Source organism: Scyliorhinus torazame, chromosome 3, assembly GCF_047496885.1.
Source record: "Scyliorhinus torazame isolate Kashiwa2021f chromosome 3, sScyTor2.1, whole genome shotgun sequence".
NCBI lineage: Eukaryota > Metazoa > Chordata > Chondrichthyes > Carcharhiniformes > Scyliorhinidae > Scyliorhinus > Scyliorhinus torazame.
In genome coordinates this window covers 217,017,360-217,036,388 of record NC_092709.1, presented here as the reverse complement: position 1 = coordinate 217,036,388, position 19,029 = coordinate 217,017,360, and the positions used below count along the sequence as shown (strand labels likewise).

Sequence of the window (19,029 nt, the reverse complement as noted above, 5' to 3'; positions counted from 1 at the left end):
TCCATGCCTCTTCCGACGTTTCAAAATAGTAGTGTCTATCTTGGTACGTGACCCACAATCGCGCCGGCTGCAGCATCCCAAACTTTACTTTCTTCTTGTGAAGCGCCGCCTTGGCCCGATTAAAACTCGCTCTCCTTCTCACCACCTCCGCGCTCCAGTCCTGATACACTCGTATCACTGCATTCTCCCACCTGCTACTCCGTACCTTCTTGGCTCAGCTCAAAACAGCCTCTCTGTCGGTGAAGCGGTGAAATCTCACCACTATCGCCCTTGGTGGTTCTCCAGCCTTTGGTCTCCTCGCAAGGACCCGGTGAGCCCCTTCCACCTCGAGGGGGCCTGAGGGAGCCTCAGTTCCCATTAGCGAATGGAGCATCGTGTTCACATAAGCCCCAACGTCAGCTCCCTCCGCTCCCTCGGGTAGACCCAGAATCCGGAGGTTCTTTCTCCTCGAGCTGTTCTCCAGGACTTCAAGTCTTTCGATACACCTCTTGTGTAGCGCCTTGTGCGTCTCCATTTTTACCGCTAGGCCCAGAATCTCATCCTCGTTCTCAGCTGCCTTCGCCTTCACCCCACGGAGCTCTATCGCCTGGGCCTTTTGCGTTTCTTTTAGCCCTTCGATTGCCAATAACGTCGGCGCCAGCACCTCCTTCTTTAATTCCTCCACACACCGTCGAAGGAATTCCTGCTGATCCGGGCCCCATGTCGCCTGGGCTCCATCCGTCGCCATCTTGCTTCCTCCTTCTCTTCTCTGCCGCTGCTCCAAAGGATCCTTCGCAATCTGGCCACTACCACCGATCTTTTCCATACACACAAGGGGGGACTCCTTACTTCGTCACCCCACACTGGGTTTGGTCCGAAAAAATTTCCGTTGGGGCTCCCAAAAAGATCCCTAAAGTCCGTTAGAACGGGAGCTGCCAAAACGTGCGACTTAGCAGTGCATCGCCGCAAACGGAAGTGTTACCCTGTTTGAATAACTCACTGGTTTGTACATACTCTTGTTCTAGTTATATTTTGTGTTACATACTGTCCATCTGCACTAGACACCTTCCAATGTAAATATCTTCGTGTTTCTGTACATAGTCCTGTAAATAGGCTCGCATGTGCCACACATAGTGAGGAACATTCGCATACTACATTATTTATTGCCACGAACACACATTTTTTTTAGAAAAGGGGGGATGTCATAATATACACATCAGTATATGATGGTGCAGAGACATAAACTGACTGACACACTGCAAGACCAATCAACACACACAACACAGCAGCCAATCACCAGTTAGGGCACGGTCACTATAAAGACAGATGGCACTAGTTTTCCCGCTCATTCGGGATGAGAGCAGAGAGACAGAGACCGTAGTCAGTAGCACAAACATCCACCATGTGCTAGCAGTATAGGATGGTCAGGTTAGGCATAGGTCTTCAGTCATCTAACATAGTGTCGACCCACAGTGCAAGTATGTTTAATAGTTAAATAAAATAGAGTTGTACTATTATAAGTGTTGGTAGCCTGTCTATGTTACTGCTAAGGTAAACGCAGTCTCCACAGATCCAGAGTACCCAACACATCAGAGAGCACCCAGAGGAAACCCACGCAGACATGGGGAGAACATGCAGACTCCACACAGACAGTGACCCAAGATGGAATCGAACCTGGGACCCTGGAGCTGTGAAGCCACAGTGCTAACCACTGTGCTACCGTGCTGCCCAGGGGTCAGGGTTGCGGGCGCTGACAACGGCATCGCTGCCGCTAGCCCCTTGGATATATTCTGGGAATCCGGTAGTGGTGGCCACGCTGAGGATCTGGGGCAATTTCGACAGCATGTCAAATTGAGGACGGGATCGAGGGTTATGCTGATAATAGGGAATCCTGGGCTTGAGCCGGGGAGGATGGATTTGAGGTTCCTGGGATGGGAGGAGCAAGGGGTGAAAGAGATGAAGGATCTGTTTCTGGAAGGGAGATTCACATGTTTAAAGGAGTTGGGGGTAAAGTATGGGCTGCAGTGTGAGGAAGGCTTTAGGTCTGTGCAGGTGCGGAATTTCGCAAGAAAGGCTTTTCCGAATTTCCCCGTGGCGCCGCCCTCCTAGTTGCTGGAAAAGGTGCTGTCAGTGGGGGGTTTGGAGAGTGGGGTTGTCTCAGCGATTTATGGTAGGATTATGAGGGAGGATAAGGAATCTATGGAAGGGATTAAGGTGAAGTGGGAGGAAAGGTTGCGGATGGAGCTGGAGGAAGGATTATGATGCAAAGTGCTGCGAAGGGTTAATGCCTCATGTGCAAGGCTGGGGCTGATTCAGATAAAATTGGTGCATAGGGCACACTTAACGAAGGCAAGGATGAGCTGCCTGTTTGAGGCAGTGGAGGATAGTTGTGAGTAGTGCAGGAGGGGCCCAGGCAACCATGTCCATCTGTTCTGGTCCTGCCTGAAGTTGGAGAGATATTGGGGGTCAGCGTTCAGCACCATGTCGGCATGCTTGGTTTCATTGGTCAGAACATTGAATACAGGAGTTGGGACGTCTTGTTGAAGTTGTACAAGACATTGGTACGGCCACACTTGGAATACTGTGTGCAGTTCTGGTCACCCTATTATAGGAAGGATATTATTAAACTAGAAAGAGTGCAGAAAAGATTTACTAGGATGTTACCGGGACTTGATGGTTTGAGTTATAAGGAGAGGCTGGATAGACTGGGACTTTTTTCCCTGGAGCGTAGGAGGCTTGGGGTGATCTTATAGAGGTCTATAAAATAATGAGGGGCATAGATAAGGTAGATAGTCAACATCTTTTCCCAAAGGTAGGGGAGTCTAAAACTAGAGGGCATAGGTTTAAGGTGAGAGGGGAGAGATTCAGAAGGGCCCAGAGGGGCAATTTCTTCACTCAGAGGGTAGTGAGTGTCTGGAATGTGCTGCCAGAGGTGGTAGTAGAGGCGGGTACAATTGTGTCTTTTAAAAAGCATTTAGATAGTTACATGGGTAAGATGGGTATAGAGGGTTATGGGCCAAGTGCGGGCAACTGGGACTAGCTTAATGGTAAAAACTGGGCGGCATGGACTGGTTGGGCTGAAGGGCCTGTTTCCATGCTGTAAACTTCTATGATTCTATATGTCTGAGGTTCTGCATATGGAATTGGAGCCGGTTCCCTAGAGGCCATATTCAGCTGCCAGACCTGTCCGAGTTGCAGACAGGAGCAGGAACAGATGTTTTAGTTTTCGCCTCGTTGATCGCTCGCAGGCGAGTGCTGTTGGGTGGAGGTCAGCTTCTCCCCCCAGTACCTTGGTGTGGCTGAGGGACCTGTTGGAGTCTTTGGCCTTGGAAAAGGTCAAATTTGCTCTGAGAGGGGCAGATAAGGGGTTGTTCATTTTGCGGGGGTGTCACCTAGGCAAGATACCAGCATTTGGCTAACGTTCATGGAACACACCCCAACATGTTTTCTGGAGAGGAGGGGAGAGGAGAAATATTGTAAGAAAAGATATCCCAATACAAATTCAACAACAAAGATCATCTTCATAAACAGGTTGTGTAGCAACCTGCAAGTAATTTGAATACACACTAATAGCAATAGCAGGTGTTAAGAGTGGAGACTTTCTAGGTCAGATTATAATGGAAAGAAAATCAGCCTCTTCTACCATCACTATCCATAGCTTGAAACGGCAAAAGTGTGTAAAAGTGCATGTTTCCACAGCAAACTGGACACCCTGAGAACACCAGAATCACCATATAACACAGTCACATCTGCAGTCACCTAGCTAAGTTATTTTTTATACTTTTGCACCATTTATTTTGATGGTCTGTAGAATAATAATTTAGGACCTTATAATTTATAGGTCTTTTAATTTATCAAGCATATGCTTCAAGAGGAACAGGTTACCTGTCACAAAGATATATGTTTTGCCCATTCTCAGGTCATCTTTGCTGCACTCCGGCCCATCACAGAGTAACACCCAGCAGCTGTATTCTCCGGTGTCGGCGGCCCTTGTGTTTGTAAGTATTAGTTGGCTGTATTTTTGCTGTTGTATAATGCTGAGTAGAAGAGAACTTTCATTATTAAGTTTTTTAAAATAATGTATTTTTTAATTCTATTAATATATCAGAGAGATGGCCTTACACAATTTATACTAAACATCTTATTACAGTCAGGTGAGAAGTGGTAGAATGACTCCCCTCTTTTCCACTCCTCATTAGACCGTAACAAGTGCTTTTTAAGCGATTCACTTGCCACTTTTGAGAGTGTTTAACTGTTTAAATGTCGTGATTATAAAAAGATGCACATAAAAAATTTCCTGGCAAATTTTTAAAGTAAAGGAAATGGGATTTATTGTACTTAACATATAATCTAAATAATATAATAAAAACACTCTGATTCACACACACAGAACTGGCAGATTCAATCGAGACATTCAAGAGGACATTAGATTATTATTGGAAAAGAAACACTGTGCAGGGGTATTGGGAAAAGGCAGGAGAATGGCACAGTCATAATGCTCATTTGGAGAGCTTGTGCAGACGTGATGGGTCAAATGGCCTCCTTGTGCGCCGTAACAATTTTGTGATTCTGTTAAATGTTTAAGAGTTTTTTAAAAAGTCTGTTGTATACAAATCTTGTAGATTGATGATTTGGATAGTTTCAGACCGTGGTTAATGGTCTTTCTGGATTCTGTGTTGAGACGATTGAAAGATGTTGACAATTTATCTCTTTAATTCTTGAAGATGCTGCCTGCGCCATGTGGAGACAGGCAAGTCACCAGTTTGCAGGATGGCTGGGGAAGGAGAGTGCCCACTGACTTTCCTTGTCCCTATCTAAATCCTGAAAGAAGGTTTCTGCCAACCATACCTCTGGTGCATTCCTTTCAACCTCTGCTGCTCCAATCCCAGCACCTTAGTTTTCCTTGGGCTCTGTTCCAGCTTATTATTATTATTGTTATTACTATTATATTTCAGATTCCCACACACATGGTATTTTGCCTTTTACCTGAGCCTGGAGTGGTTTAGTTGGTTGAGGAAAGGTGGATAAGCCCAGCCAATGTTATTCCCTTTACAGCGCAGTTCAAGAGATTGCCCTGTGGCTAGGCTCAATGTCTCTGCTGGTTTCTGGAAATGGCCTTTATCCAAAACCTGCGTCATGATGAAGATTGGCTTTAGGTCTTTGTCCAGAAACATTCTTTCCTTTCTCATTTTTGGAACTTTGAGCTTCATTTTCTTATGTATTGCTCTAATTTTATTCTGTCCAACTGCTTTTTGTTTACTTTTCTCATTCCGTTGTGGCATCCTTTTCACTTTCTTTTGGCAATCACCTAATAAGAAAATATTAAACATTTTTATAAGGAAGTCAGAGCAACAAAATCTCGCCGAAATTGTTGTACGAGCAAGACACAGTTCCATAAAATATTGAATACTGATACCATTTTTAACAGTTAGATGGGTGGTTTAAAATGGCTGCAAGTTGCTGACTAGAGGACACTGAAACTTTCTGTTGAGCTTGTGCTCACTTCTCCTTGATATCTGTAACCAGAATGGAGCATTTTTTTCTATTGACAACCAACCTCACTGAGATATGTAAATCTATGTTCAGTCAGTTTTTGAAACAGGCTTCAATTCCACCAACTTCAACTCTAGTGAACAGGCTCTTGTGAGGGCCCTTATCCAGTGCCTTTTGGATGTCCATGTAAATAACATGCATCAATATTCCCTGTCCACTACTTTAATTACCTCTTCAAAAAATATAAGAGTCGTCAGGCCTGACTTACCCTCTGAAAGGTGCAATGTAAATGCAGATATCTTTCTTCTTACGTGTCTTGACTGGTTCCTTACAGTCATGGGAATTCTCCAGCAAAGAGAGTGTTCTGCATGTGCAGGTGTACCGTTACACAGAGCTCCTCTGGTACAGCTGAAGACTCTCCAGTCTATAGGGCATAGGTAACTGTTTCTTCATTGCATAACTTTTAAAATAACAAAAGTGCGCTTCAGACGTGTCTAATGGGACACCATGCGGGAGGGAAGCTCAAAGTTGCCTCCTCGCGGGGATGCTTTCCTCCGAGGTTCCTCAAGCTCTGATTTTAGATTGATCCCACTAGGTTAGAATGGAACCAGCAGAAACCATTTCACGTTGGCAGTAACATTGCAGCATAAACTGACCTTCACCTTAAGTCCTCCATCCTTGCAATTGGTTGTGAGATATCTATTTCCTTTCATCTAATACCAGATGTAAAGCTATACCATACAGACGGACAATAGCCTATTATCTGTTTCAGAACCCTTACAAATGAATGGCATCCCAGTTTCAATAGGCGTCCACACCATTGATAATATATCCGACTTCAAACACACAAAGACACACACACACAAAAATAACATTCAAACGCACTCGAAGAATGTTCATTGAATAATATTGATTTAAGATGAGACAGTTCGAGCTAATCGTGTAATGATCACATTTTTATAAATCAATTGTGAGGAAGTCCAGACAAAAGATACATTTGGAGAGTACTTAAAGTCGAGAATTAAACACGTCTGCACCTTTCCTCGGCTGAAACTGTAAGGGTGTCACTTACCCATCTGTAAAAGCAATTCGCTGAAAAAGACGAGCAGCAAAATGATATAAAACTTCATTGTACAGCTTTTCTCAGTAGCGAATAGTGGAAAGGATTCTATATTAAATATGTATTTTTTTCGGAGCTGTTGACTTTCACGTAAGAAGTTAGCAGGCTGCCTCCGGCGAACTTAACTGTTGTTAAAAGCCCACAGTCTGGAAATGGTTGTCTGGGATTTTTAGAGGAGTCAAAATACACATTGAATGACAGGTCGAATGAATTGGAATAAGTTGTTTCTCCGATTCTGCAAGAAGGCTGACCCCTGCCGGAAACACATCGCCACAACTAAATAAGGTTGAAGCATGAACAGATATACAGCAGCTATGTCCAATCCTGGAAGATTCACAGTTATGATTATAATACAGTGGATATGATTTTAACATACAAGTCCTAGAACTGCAATATACAAGCTGTATTAATGCACAGCTCCTTTAGAACTATGGATTTTATAAATGCAGTTTATATTGTTTAGTGCCCTTTTTCTTCCATCCAAAATGTACCAGTTCGCACTTTGCCTTAAATTTCACCCGCCATGTCCCCCATTCCCGCACAGAAACACAATTGTTACAGTAAAGAATGAGGCCATTCGGCCTGTCCTGTCTGTGCCGCTCTCCCAATCCCATTACTAATGCCATTCCCATGTAGCCTTTCCTCCCACGCATTCTTCCTTTTTAGAGAGCAGTCTCACTGTTGAATGCCTCGATTGAATCTGCCACCACCACACTCTCCGACAGTGCATTCCAGAACTTAATCACTTGCTGGAGTGAAAACGTTTCCCCTCATGTCCTACTGCTTCTTTTGCCAATGACTTTAAGTCTGTGCTCCTTGTTCTCGACCCTCTCATCACCCAGAAAAAAGAGATACAGTAATTTGGTAAAATTAATAATTTGTTCATGAGAAATAAACAAGGTGGGATGTGGCATTGGCACATTGAGAGGAAGGTAATGGACTGAAACAAAGGGGAGGTTAACAGCTGGGGCTGAACAAAATGTCCTGGAACTGGGTACGTTGTGTGTGCAGGAGGTATTGGGGAGAGAACGGTGCATCTGGTTATAAAGATTGACTTAATTGCCAAGAATTATCAATGATATCTTGAAAGTTAAACTTAAAGATTGTCTAATTGTCGCAAAGGTTATTGATTATTTTATAAATCAAAATTAAAAATCTTTAAACAGTCGGTTTATTATTATACGACGGCATCCCCTACTCTGTGAAGCTGCAAAATGTTCTGAGTTTCCAATTTAGAATTGGATTGAGACCTGATTGTGCACCAGGCGATTAAAAGGTAATGTCAGAAGTGGGATTCGAACCCACGCCTCCAGTCGGAGACCAGAACACCCGGCCCACAATGGGAAGGACAGAATCCTTGAGTCTGGCGCCTTAGACCACTCGGCCATCCTGACAACTGACAATAGGGGCGGCAGCGAGCTACAAATCCCTGAGCTGACACCGAGCCTACCTTTGATTGTTGCGCATCGTATTTCCTACATTTCCCTGAGCCCTTGGGATCGAATACAAACGTTCTATAGGGTCTGCAGCTTTCATTTTTATTTATCTCCACCTTCCCGTTCCTAATTATTCCCATCCAATCGCATTTGTCTTGTGCTGCTGAAACCCGCCGTGAGCCACCATGTTGAGTGTGGCAGTTTCTAAGCGGAGCTCCGAGATCCGCCATGTTGAGTGTGGCAGTTTCTCAGCGGAGTTCAGAGATCCGCCATGTTGAGTGTGGCAGTTTCTCAGCGGAGTTCAGAGATCCGCCATGTTGAGTGTGACAGTTTCTGAGCGGAGTACAGGGATCCGCCATGTTGAGTGTGGCAGTTTCTGAGCGGTGCACAGGATTCCGCCATGTTGAGTATGTGCCTGCTATGCAAGCTCGTTGAGGCGGCTGCGGGATCTTTGTCAAATCCATGTGACAGTGAACAAATCATTGTGGTTGCAAAGTCCGGACGACCCACTTTTCTCTCTGACTGAGATGTAATTCAATTTACCGAGGTAGTTACTGAACGTCAAGGCTGAATGGAAGCAAAACAAAATGCTGCGGGTGGTGGGAATCTGAAATGGAAGCAGAAAATGCTGGAAATACTCAACACCTGTGGAGAGAGGAACCGAGTTGATGTTTCATCAGAACATTAGACATTTTACTCGTATAAAATAGTTATCAGGGGACGAAGGGCACAGGAGGAACACGAGAGATTAAATGAGAAAAGGGACGATGGTGGAAAACAAACGGGGGATGGTAAAGGGACAAGGAAAAGAAACAAAAGATGAGTCCAAAGGAGATGTAGAGAGTGACCCGGGAGAGGAGTGTCACAGTGTCCAGGTTGTGCGTGAACTGACAGGAAAAACAACTCCTTTGTGTGGCGTGAGTATGCTCATAAGTTACATTTTAATGATTAAACTATAATGCAAAACCAGACCAACTGATTAGTATGAACATCTAAAGTGATTTGATAATTTATAATATAAATGTAATCAGTGTTCAATTAAAAAAGTGTTTTATTCAAGGCATTTTCATATGAACAAACCAAAGCAGAAGAACAACCAAACATAAACAACCAACACCCACTCTCCCCATCTCCTCTAACACCGCCCCCTCTCCCATCCTACCTGCCCCCCCCACCATTTGCTGACCCCTCCAAACTCCTTAAAGAAATCAATAAACGGCTTCCACCTCCGAGTGAACCCATCGACTGATGTCCTCAGGATGCTCTTAACCTTCTCCAGCCTCAGGAATTCCGCCAGGCCGCTCACCCACAACCCCGCTTTTGGCGGCTCCGAGTCCTGCCACCTGAGCAAGGCCAGTATCAGGCAGGCAAAGGCCAAAACATCAGCTTCTCTCGCCCCCCTGGACTCCTGGGTCTTCTGACACCCCGAATATCACCACCTGGGTGGCACGGTATCACTGGTTAGCAATGTTGCTTCACACGCCAGGGTCCCAGGTCCGATTCCCGGCTTGGGTCACCGTCTGTGTGGAGTCTGCACGTTCTCCCTGGGGGTTTGTGTGGGTTTCCTCTGGGTGCTCCGGTTTCATCCCATAAGTCCCGAAAGATGTGCTTGTTAGGTGAATTGGACATTCTGAATTCTCCCTCAGTGTACCCGAACAGGCACCGGAATGTGGCGACTAGGGGCTTTTCAGAGGAACTTCAGTGCAGTATTAATGTAAGCCGACTTGTGACAATAAAGATTATTATTATATATATTATATTATACCTCTGGACTCGGGGCCACCTCCACCCCAGCACCTTGAACATTACATCCGCAAACACCTGCCAACACCCCTTCAGCTTCAGACATGCCCAAAACACGTGGGCGTGATTCGCGGCCCTCCCTGCACACTGCCCACACCTAATCCCTACCCCCTCAAAGAACTGACTCATCCTTTCTACCGTCATATGCACTCTGTGGGTTACTTTAAACTGAATGAGGCTAAACCTCACACGCCGAGGACGCATTCACTCTCCGCAGGGCCTCTGCCCATGTCGGAGCAGACTTGATTGGCAGAGTGGCCTAATTCTCCTCTGACTTATGGTCCTGGCCTCCACCTTCCCTCCCAACTCCTCTACCCACTTACGCTCTATGTCCCTCACCAGAGTCCCTCCCAATCCATCAACCCCTTGTAGACCTCAAACACCTTCCCCTCCCCTATCTCATCCCTCGGCAGTTCCTTATCCTGCAACCGAGTGAAGGACGGCACCGCTCTCTTTACTAAATCCCAGGCCTTCAGGTACCTAAAACGGTTCCACGTGGGCAGCTCGTATTCTTCCTTCAGGTCCTCAAACCTTGCAAACTTGCCCCCTATGAACAGGTCACCAAATCGCTTGATCACTGCTCGCCGCCACCCCTGAAACCTCATGTTCAACCCGCCCCCCCCCCCCCCCCCCGGTGCAAACCTATGGTAGGGCTTTTCACAGTAACTTCATTGCCATGTCAATATAAGCCTATTTGTCACAATAAAGATTGTTATTATTATGAATATTGTTGCAGATCGGTGCCCACACCGAGACACCCTCCAGTCCCAAATGCTGCCTCCACTGCCCCCACACACTTAAGGCTGACAACACCACTGGGCTCACGGAGTACCTGGCCGGAGAGAACAGCAGAGGCACTGACAACAAAGCCCTCCAACCTGTTCCCCTACAGGATGCCACTTCCATCCAACCCCACGCCAACTCCTCCCCATGACCCATTTCCTAACCATAGAACAGTACAGCACAGAACAGGCCCTTTGGCCCTCGATGTTGTGCCGAGCCTTGTCCAAAACCACGAGCAAGCTAGCCCACTCCCTGTCATTCTGGTGTGCTCCATGTGCCTGCCCAATAACCGCTTGAAAGTTCCCAAAGTGTCCAACTCCATGTTCGCCGCCCAGTAGTAGTTCATGTTCGGCAGTGCCTTGCACCGCTCCAGGAAAACCCTCCTCATCCGTGGGGAATCAATGTTTTTAAAAATTAATTTACGGGATGTGGATGTCGCTGGTTAGGCCAGCATTTATTGCCTATCCCTAGTTGCCCTTCAGAAGGTGGTGGTGAGTTGCCTTCATGAACCGCTGCAGTCCTTGCGGTGTAGGTACACCCACTGTGCTGTTAGGGAGGGAGTTACAGGATGTTGCCCTAGAGACAGTGAAGGAACAGCGATATATTTCCAAGTCAGGGTGGTGAGTGACTTGGAGGGGAACCTCAAGGTGGTGGGGTTCCCAGGTATCTGCTGCTCCTGTCCTTCTAGATGGTATTGATCATGGTTTGGAAGGTGCTGTATGAGGAACCTTGGTGAGTTACTGCAGTGCATCTTTTAGATGGTACACATGGCTACCACTGTTCGCCGGTGGGGAGGGTTTGAATGTTTGTGGAAGGGGGAGCAATCAAGTGGGCTGCTTTGTCCTGGATGGCGTTGAGCTTCTTGAGTGTTGTTGGTGCTGCACTCATCCAGGCAAGTGGAGAGTATTCCATTATACTCCTGACTTGTGCCTTGCAGATGGTGGACAGGCGGTGAGTTACTCACCATAGGATTCCTAGCCTTTGCCCTGCCCTGGTAGCTCCAATATTAGTGTGGCTAGTCCAGTTCAGTTTCTGATCAATGGTAAGCCCCCAATGTGTTGATTGTGGGGGGTTCAGCAATGGTAATGCCATGTCAAAAGACGGTGGTTAGATCCTCCCTTGTAGGAGATGGTCATTGCCTGGCACTTGTGTGGTGCGAATGTAACTTGCCACTTGTCAGCCCAAGCCTGGATATTGTCCAGGTCTTCTGCATTTGGACATGGACTGCTTCATTAATTCAAATAATTAGTCATCAGATTTAAGTCTAAAATTAATTTAATGGCAAGTAATAGTAATAAAGGGTTCTGAATTTTCAGTGAATTGAATGAGGTATATAGATCATAAGTATTTCAATATTTGCAGATGTCACAAGAATTGGAAATATTGTGAACTTTGAGGAGGATTGTGATAAACTTCATTTTAATTCGCTGAAAATTCAGAACCCTTTATTACTCTTACTTGCTATTTAATTAACTTTATACCTTAGATCTGAAGATTAATTAATTGAACACTTATTGCTTTATAAGTTATCAAATCACTTTAGATGTTCATACTAATTAGTTGATCTGGTTTTGCATTTTAAAATGTAATTTACGAGTATACTCACGCCACACAAAGCAGTTGTTTTTTCTATCTCTGCACACACAACCTGGCCACTGTGACACTCCTCTCCCGGGTCACTTTATCCATCTCCTTTGGACTCATCTTTTATTTATTTTTCTTGTCCCTTTACCATCCCCCTTCCCACCATCATCCCTTTTCTCATTTAACCTCTCCTATTCCTTCCATGTTTTCATTCCTGTACAACTGTTTAAAACATGTTAAACTCTCTGATGTTCTGATTATCACATCCTTTATAATAGATTCTAGCATTTTCCTAATACTTCTGTCTGTAATTCTCTGTCTTCTCTCTCCCTACGTCTTAAATAATGGAGTGACATTTGCTGCCTTCCGATCTGCAGGAACCATTCCAGAACTTATAGAATTTTGGAAGATGATCACCAATACATCCATTTTCTCCATAGCTACCTGTTTCAACACTCTGAGATGTAGATCATCAGATGCTGGGGAACGTATCGACATTTAGTCCCATTAATTTAACCAATATAAATGTTGCCACAGTCCTAGAGGACCATAGGCTGCTCTCTCCTTTTTGAGCTGACAGGTGGTGATTTAACCTGAGGGTCGCCATACTTCAGGCAAGGTTGGGAAGGTGGGTCTTCATGAATAACCTGGGAATTCAACCTACACTGTTAGCGTTGCTCCACATCACAAACCAGCCATTCAGCCAACTGAGCTAACCAACCCATTCAACCTTCTTATTGATACCAATTTCTTAATTTCCTCATTCTTCCTCTCTTGGATATCTAATTCTGGGAGATTTCTTGCATCTTCCTCAATGAAGAGACACAAACTAATCATCTAGCTTCTCTGCCATTTCTCTATTCCCCACTATAAATTCTCCTAGGGCAGCATGGTGGCGCAGTGGTAGCACTGTTACCTCATGGCGCCAAGATCCCAGGTTCGATCCTGGCTCTGGGTCACTGTCCATGTGGAGTTTGCACATTCTCCCCGTGTTTGCGTGGGTTTTGCCCCCACAACACAAAGATGTGCAGGCTAGGCGGATTGGCCACGCTAAATTGCCCCTTTATTGGAAAAAATGAATAAATAAATAAAATAAAATAAATAAATTCTCCTGACCCATATTTAGTTTATCAAAACATTCCCTTTTGACGTATCTATGGAAGCTTTTACAGTTCATTTTTTGGGTAATATTTTTATTAACATTTTTAATACAAAACCTACAATAACAATTAAACAGTAAATGCCCCTCCCCACCTTCCCTCACAACAGTAGATCTTAGTTATTAAATTCCCCCCCCCCCCCCCCCCCCCGCCCCATCCTATCCCCCTCCTAACAGCTAACAGTGACCAGCTCTTTAAAGTTCAATATAAATGGTCGACATCTGTGATAAAACCCTTCCACTGACTCACGGTAAACGTAACCTCGAGGTGTAAAGATTCCATCAAGTCACCCAGCCACGCCGAGGCGCTTGCCGATGTAGTCAACCTCCAGCCCATGAGGATCTGCCTCCTTGCCACCAGTGACGCAAAGACCAGGACCTCATCCCCCGTCCGGAGTTCTGGCACAACGGAAACCCCCAAAATCACCATCAATGGGCAAGGCATATTCTATTCTCCCATTGTTATCAGTTTATTGTTCCTCCTTTGCTGTATTCTAAAATTCTTCCAATCCTCAGATTTACAATTATTTCTGGCAATTTTCTTTTAATCTCATACAATCCTTAACTTCCTTTGTTAGCCATGGTTGACTAACATTTTGTGGAGGTTTTTGTGTCTTAAGGGAATGTACATTTGCTATAAAATGTGAAATAATTCTTTAAAGGCAATCTATTCCATATACCTTTAATGTACTTTTCCAATCCACCTGATATCATTATAATTCCCTTTGTTAATGTTTAACATCCAGGCTTCAGATTGAACTCACTTTCAAACTGAATGTAAACTTCTTTATTCTGGTCACTCATCTGTTGAATCTGTTAAACCTCAGATACTTTCGACTAGTTCACTTACTCAAAGGTTTTACCTAGGTGTCTTTGTTAATGAGAACAAACCACAAACACCAGTTCAAATTCAACAATATTTATTTAACACAATTAACCCTTAAATTACCCTCAAAAAACACTGTATACTACCCGCTAAGATGGCTTGGTAGGCTATGGATCTGATCACTGCATTCCTCCGGTCTGTCTTCATGAAGGTGGTTGTCGCTGGTAGTCACTTCCTTCCTTTGATCTGGTCTGGTCTGGGCAGTCACCTCCCGCACCGAGTCTTTGCTGCCAAGGGGTCCGGAGTGCCTACTTTTATCCCCCTTCACCCCCTTTTTCCACTTCCTGTGGCCTTTTGCCAATGGGGTATCAAGAGGGGGGTTTTGTGTTCAATGATCCAATTGACTGATCATCTGGGCCCGCCTCTAGTGTCCATCTCCAGTGACCTTATTTGCACGTACACCTTTACCAAATAAGATGATGGCTTGAACTCTAGGCACCCGAGAGTCTGGCCCAGCCTGGACTTGTAACAATAGACCGGTGCATATCAATTGGATCGATTATCTCCTGATGGCCAATTGACAGGGCAGGCCCGGACATGTCTTGGCAGCCTGTTTGACCTCTGTATTTGAAGTTTGAATTCCCATGAGGCTGTGCTGGAGTAGCTGTGACTTGTTTTAAGGTGCCAATACTTTAATTTAAAGTGGCCAATTTTAATTGGGCCTAAGCGCTAGCCCCTGGTAGGTCACCACACATCCCTAAAGGATCTTTTGCAACAAGATTATTAATTAGCCCTTTTTCATTACATAATACTAGATCTAAAATAGCCTGTTCTCTAGTCAGTTCCTCAAAATACTGTTCCAGAAAACCATCCCTAACAGACTCCAGAAACTCACCTTCACAGCATTAGTACTTATTAAATTTGCCCAGTCTGTGTGCAGTCACCCCTGATTACTGTATTACCCATGCCACATGCTTCTCTAATCTGATTAATACCATGCTCCAAACTAACAGTTTGGTGGCCTATAAACAACACCCACCAATGTTTGTTGCCCCCTACTATTTCTTAGCTCCACCTAAACAGATTCCACATTTTGTTCTTCTAATCTGAGATCCTACCGCATTGATCCGATCCCTTATCGGCGCGACTCTACCTCCTTTGCCTTTTTGCTTGTCCTTCCTAAATGTTGAATATCCTTGAATTTTAAGTTTCCAGTCTCGGTCACCCTGCAGCCACATTTCTGATATGGTAATTAGATCATACTCACTTCTATTTGTTACTTTGAATCATCTATCTTGTTGGAAATGCTGCTTGCATTAAGTTACCCTTAACTTAAGTGTTTTTGACTTTATTCCACCTTCTAGGTTTACTTGATGCTTGTCTTCGTTCTGCCTGAATTTTAATTTCATGGAATCATAGAATTTACAGTGCAGAAGGAGGCCATTTGGCCCATCGAGTCTGCACCGGCCCTTGGAAAGAGCACTCCACCCAAGCTCACGCCTCCACCATATCCCTCATAACCCCACCTAACCTTTTGGACACTAAGGGGTAATTTAACATGTCCAGTCCATCTACCCTGCACATCTTTGGACTGTGAGAGGAAACCGGAGCACCTGACGGAAACCCACACAGACACAGAGAGGAAGTGCAAACTCCACACTGTCAGTCACCCGAGGCCGAAATTGAACCCGGGTCTCTGGAGCTGTGAGGAAGCAGTGCTAGCTACTGTGCATCCCTCACTTGCCACTTTTCTACTTCCCATTACCAGCTTAATTTCTTACAATTCGAGCTACCCCTCATGTTCCTATTCCACTGACAAACTAGTTTAAATCCTCCCCAATAGCACTAGCAAATCTCCCTATGAGTTTATTAGTCCCAGTCTGTTAAGGTTTAATCCGTCCAGCTGTACAGGTCCCACTTGCCCCAGAACTGGTTGCAAAGCCTCAGAAATCTGATGCCCTCCCTCCTGCACCAATTCTCCAACCACATGTTCAATCACTCAATTCCTGACCTCACTCGCTTGTGGCACTGGGAGTAATCCTCAGATCACTAGTTATTTGACTTGCTGAGAAAGGAGATGGAGGAATGCTGCAGGGGCATCTGAACAGATGGTCTAACCTTTTCAACAGAATTTTAGAATTCTCTGCTCATGAGTTTGTAGTTGGGGGGGGCTATTAAAATTTCCCAGGTGTACTTTCCATTGCTCCCCTGCCCAATCTGCAATTTTGTGGGGGTGGAGGGGGTGAGCAAGGCTGAAGGTAGCCTGCCTTCCTCGTCTCAATTGAGACCCGTATATAGCCAATAATGGCAGCTTAAGTGCTGCTTCTCAAGCAGGCTGCAATTTTGAGGCCAGCGGGAGATGTTCAAGGATGGAAGAAATGGTCTGACAGGTTATTATGCATAGGCCTCAGCGACAGGGTAAGCCTTCATTCAAAGGGGCTGGTTTAGCACACTGGGCTAAATCGCTGGCTTTTAAAGCAGGCCAGCAGCACGGTTCAATTCCCTTACCAGCCTCCCGAACAGGCGCCGGAATGTGGCGACTAGGGGCTTTTCACAGTAACTTCATTGAAGCCTACTTGTGACAATAAGCGATTTTCATTTCATTACTGGCCCCCTTATGAAATTGGTTCCACAAGGTCTGGGCCACCTGGGTGCTCCCTCACCATTGGTTTTAAAGAACAACCAAAACTTCCCCATGCTGCTCTCTTCCCTTCCTCGCCATGGACCCTGCACTTATCCATCCTGGGGCTCTGGCACTTTGACCCGTGGGACCTCTTGCGGTCCCAGCAGTGGCACCGCTCCTCAGGTGCTGCTGAGACTACAAAGCAAATCAGATTCACTGGCAGCCCTCTGCAGCAGGTCTTCTTCTTGAGTGTGGAATGGAAAACCCATCTCCAGGCAATGAAAACTCCTTGAAGCATTAAAAGGTAGCGCGGCAGCCGTGATCTATGGGCTGCTTTCCCCGCTGACTGCTCTGGTGGCAGGATGGGAAACATTTTGCCCTTAAGTGACTAAGGAGTTCATGAGCTCCTTAGAATTGTTTTTGGAGTGAGGATAAAGGGGGAAGCTGGAGGGGTCTATGGAGATGGTAGCAGAGAAAGGACCTTTGCTTTCCAGGATGATCCTGGTTCATAGACATTGGAGCACAGGAGGCTGCCAAATGGTGACATTTAATTGCCGCTGTCCAGCCCACTTCCTTTCCTCCATAAAGAGTGACTATTTGGGTACCGGAGTGCTGACTACACTCAGAATTATCCATTTACAAATTAACCATGTAGAGCAGCATTCAAAGCTCAAATGTGCACCAAACCTACAGAAGGAGTAGAAATTTTTGTGCTTGATGCTTCTGACAGTACTCTGTGACATTGAGCTCGCTCAATAGCATTGCTGCAATCAGACCCTGGGATCCAAAAAATGATGTCTCTCTAAAGTTACTGGGATTATTTATATGGGATATGGAGAGAACATTTTGTAGATCAAGTTCCTGGTGTTTTCTCTTAATTTTCATTTGGTATGATTAGAGAATTACAAGTCAGCCACCCATTAACAAATATTACACTATACTAGTCTGTGTCTGCAGATTTGACTATCTAGCAACAGCTCCGTCGTTTGTATCCCTTTTACACAGTGACTAAGATGTAATGACCTAAATGGTACTCAGCATCTGCTGAAAGTACCCAAGGCAGAATCAGGAATGACAGCAAAGTTTGAACATTTTAAGATTTCTTGAAAACCAGGCCTCTTATGGATGATCTCATTGTGGACATGAAACAGCTTGTTGATTACAGCAAATAAAGAATTTTAAAAATCATTTAGGAGTTGCATTTTATACAAAACTTGATTGTAAAATATGAAAACAGCAAGCATGTATTGGACTGGATTGCAACCAAAACCATTTTAAGATTGAGTGGGATATTTAATGAAAAGGCTGGCAAAGGCATAATAGAAAGGAATCAAAGCATTAAGATTGCCGATCATCAATGGGGAATGGGAGGGGGAGGGGAAAGGGAGCTGCACCATAAGAGGCGGGTCAGGTAAAGGGATGTTCCCGCGCCAGAAAGAATAAGGCGGGAAGACAGGCGCAAGGCGGATGGGAGTTCCCCCACATGGGGGGGGTCGAGGAGTGAGCAGGAGTAGCCGGGGTCAGTTGACTTACGGAAGTGATATGGGGGGAGCAATCAAGCTAGATAAGAATCTAGCGGGGGGGGGGGGGGGACAACTGGGTTGCTGCTGCGGAAATCCAAAAGGAAATGGCTAAAGAGTGGGTGAGCGGGGATGGTGTGCGACGCTGGGGGAGCGAGCGGGAGCGCGGAGGCGGGATATGGGACTGGCCTAGAGAAGGTAATGGCTAGTCGACACGGGAGGGGGGCAGGTAGCCCCCTAGTGAGGCTGATCATGTAGAACGTGAGAGGCCTGAACGGACCGATAAAAAGGGCCCGAGCGCTCGCGCATTTAAAAGGACTAAGGGCAGACGTGGCTATGCTCCAAGAAACGCACCTAAAGGTGGCGGACCAAGATAGGCTAAGGAAAGGATGGGTGGGACAGGTGTTCCACTCAGGACTGGACGCAAAGAATAGAGGGGTGGCCATTTTGGTGGGGAAACGGGTAGCATTTGAAGCAAAGAACATCGTAGCAGATAGCGGAGGTAGATATGTAATGGTGAGTGGTAGGCTGGAGGGAATGGAGGTCGTGTTGGTTAATGTGTATGCCCCAAATTGGGACGATGCGGGATTCATGAGACGGATGCTGGGGCGTATTCCGGACCTGGAGGCAGGAAACTTGATTTTAGGAGGGGACTTTAATACGGTGCTGGACCCGGGGCTAGATAGATCCAGCTCAAGGACCG

The 19,029-nt window shown here is 45.5% G+C and overlaps 1 protein-coding gene and 1 non-coding gene across 3 annotated transcripts in view; both read right to left on the bottom strand.

The window, feature by feature from the left end:
• pdgfrl (platelet-derived growth factor receptor-like) overlaps positions 1-8,193 on the bottom strand; it is a 99,203-nt gene extending 91,010 nt beyond the window's left edge. Inside the window, exons 1-3 of one of the 2 annotated variants that reach the window (XM_072496870.1) lie at positions 8,043-8,193; positions 4,966-5,287; positions 3,865-4,016 (exon numbers count right to left, since the gene is read on the bottom strand). In XM_072496870.1, the coding sequence (XP_072352971.1) occupies positions 3,865-4,016; positions 4,966-5,261 (448 nt within the window). In that variant the 5' untranslated portion in view covers positions 5,262-5,287; positions 8,043-8,193. Of the gene's footprint in view, positions 1-3,864; positions 4,017-4,965; positions 5,288-6,544; positions 6,784-8,042 lie in introns of those variants that run through there. The other variant, XM_072496869.1, reaches the window with a different exon arrangement.
• Positions 7,873-7,986, bottom strand: trnal-caa (transfer RNA leucine (anticodon CAA)). Its single transcript has 2 exons — positions 7,949-7,986; positions 7,873-7,918 (listed from the first exon to the last, which is right to left on the bottom strand). It is a non-coding gene; the product is annotated as a tRNA-Leu (tRNA).
• Positions 8,194-19,029: the final 10,836 nt, after the last annotated feature.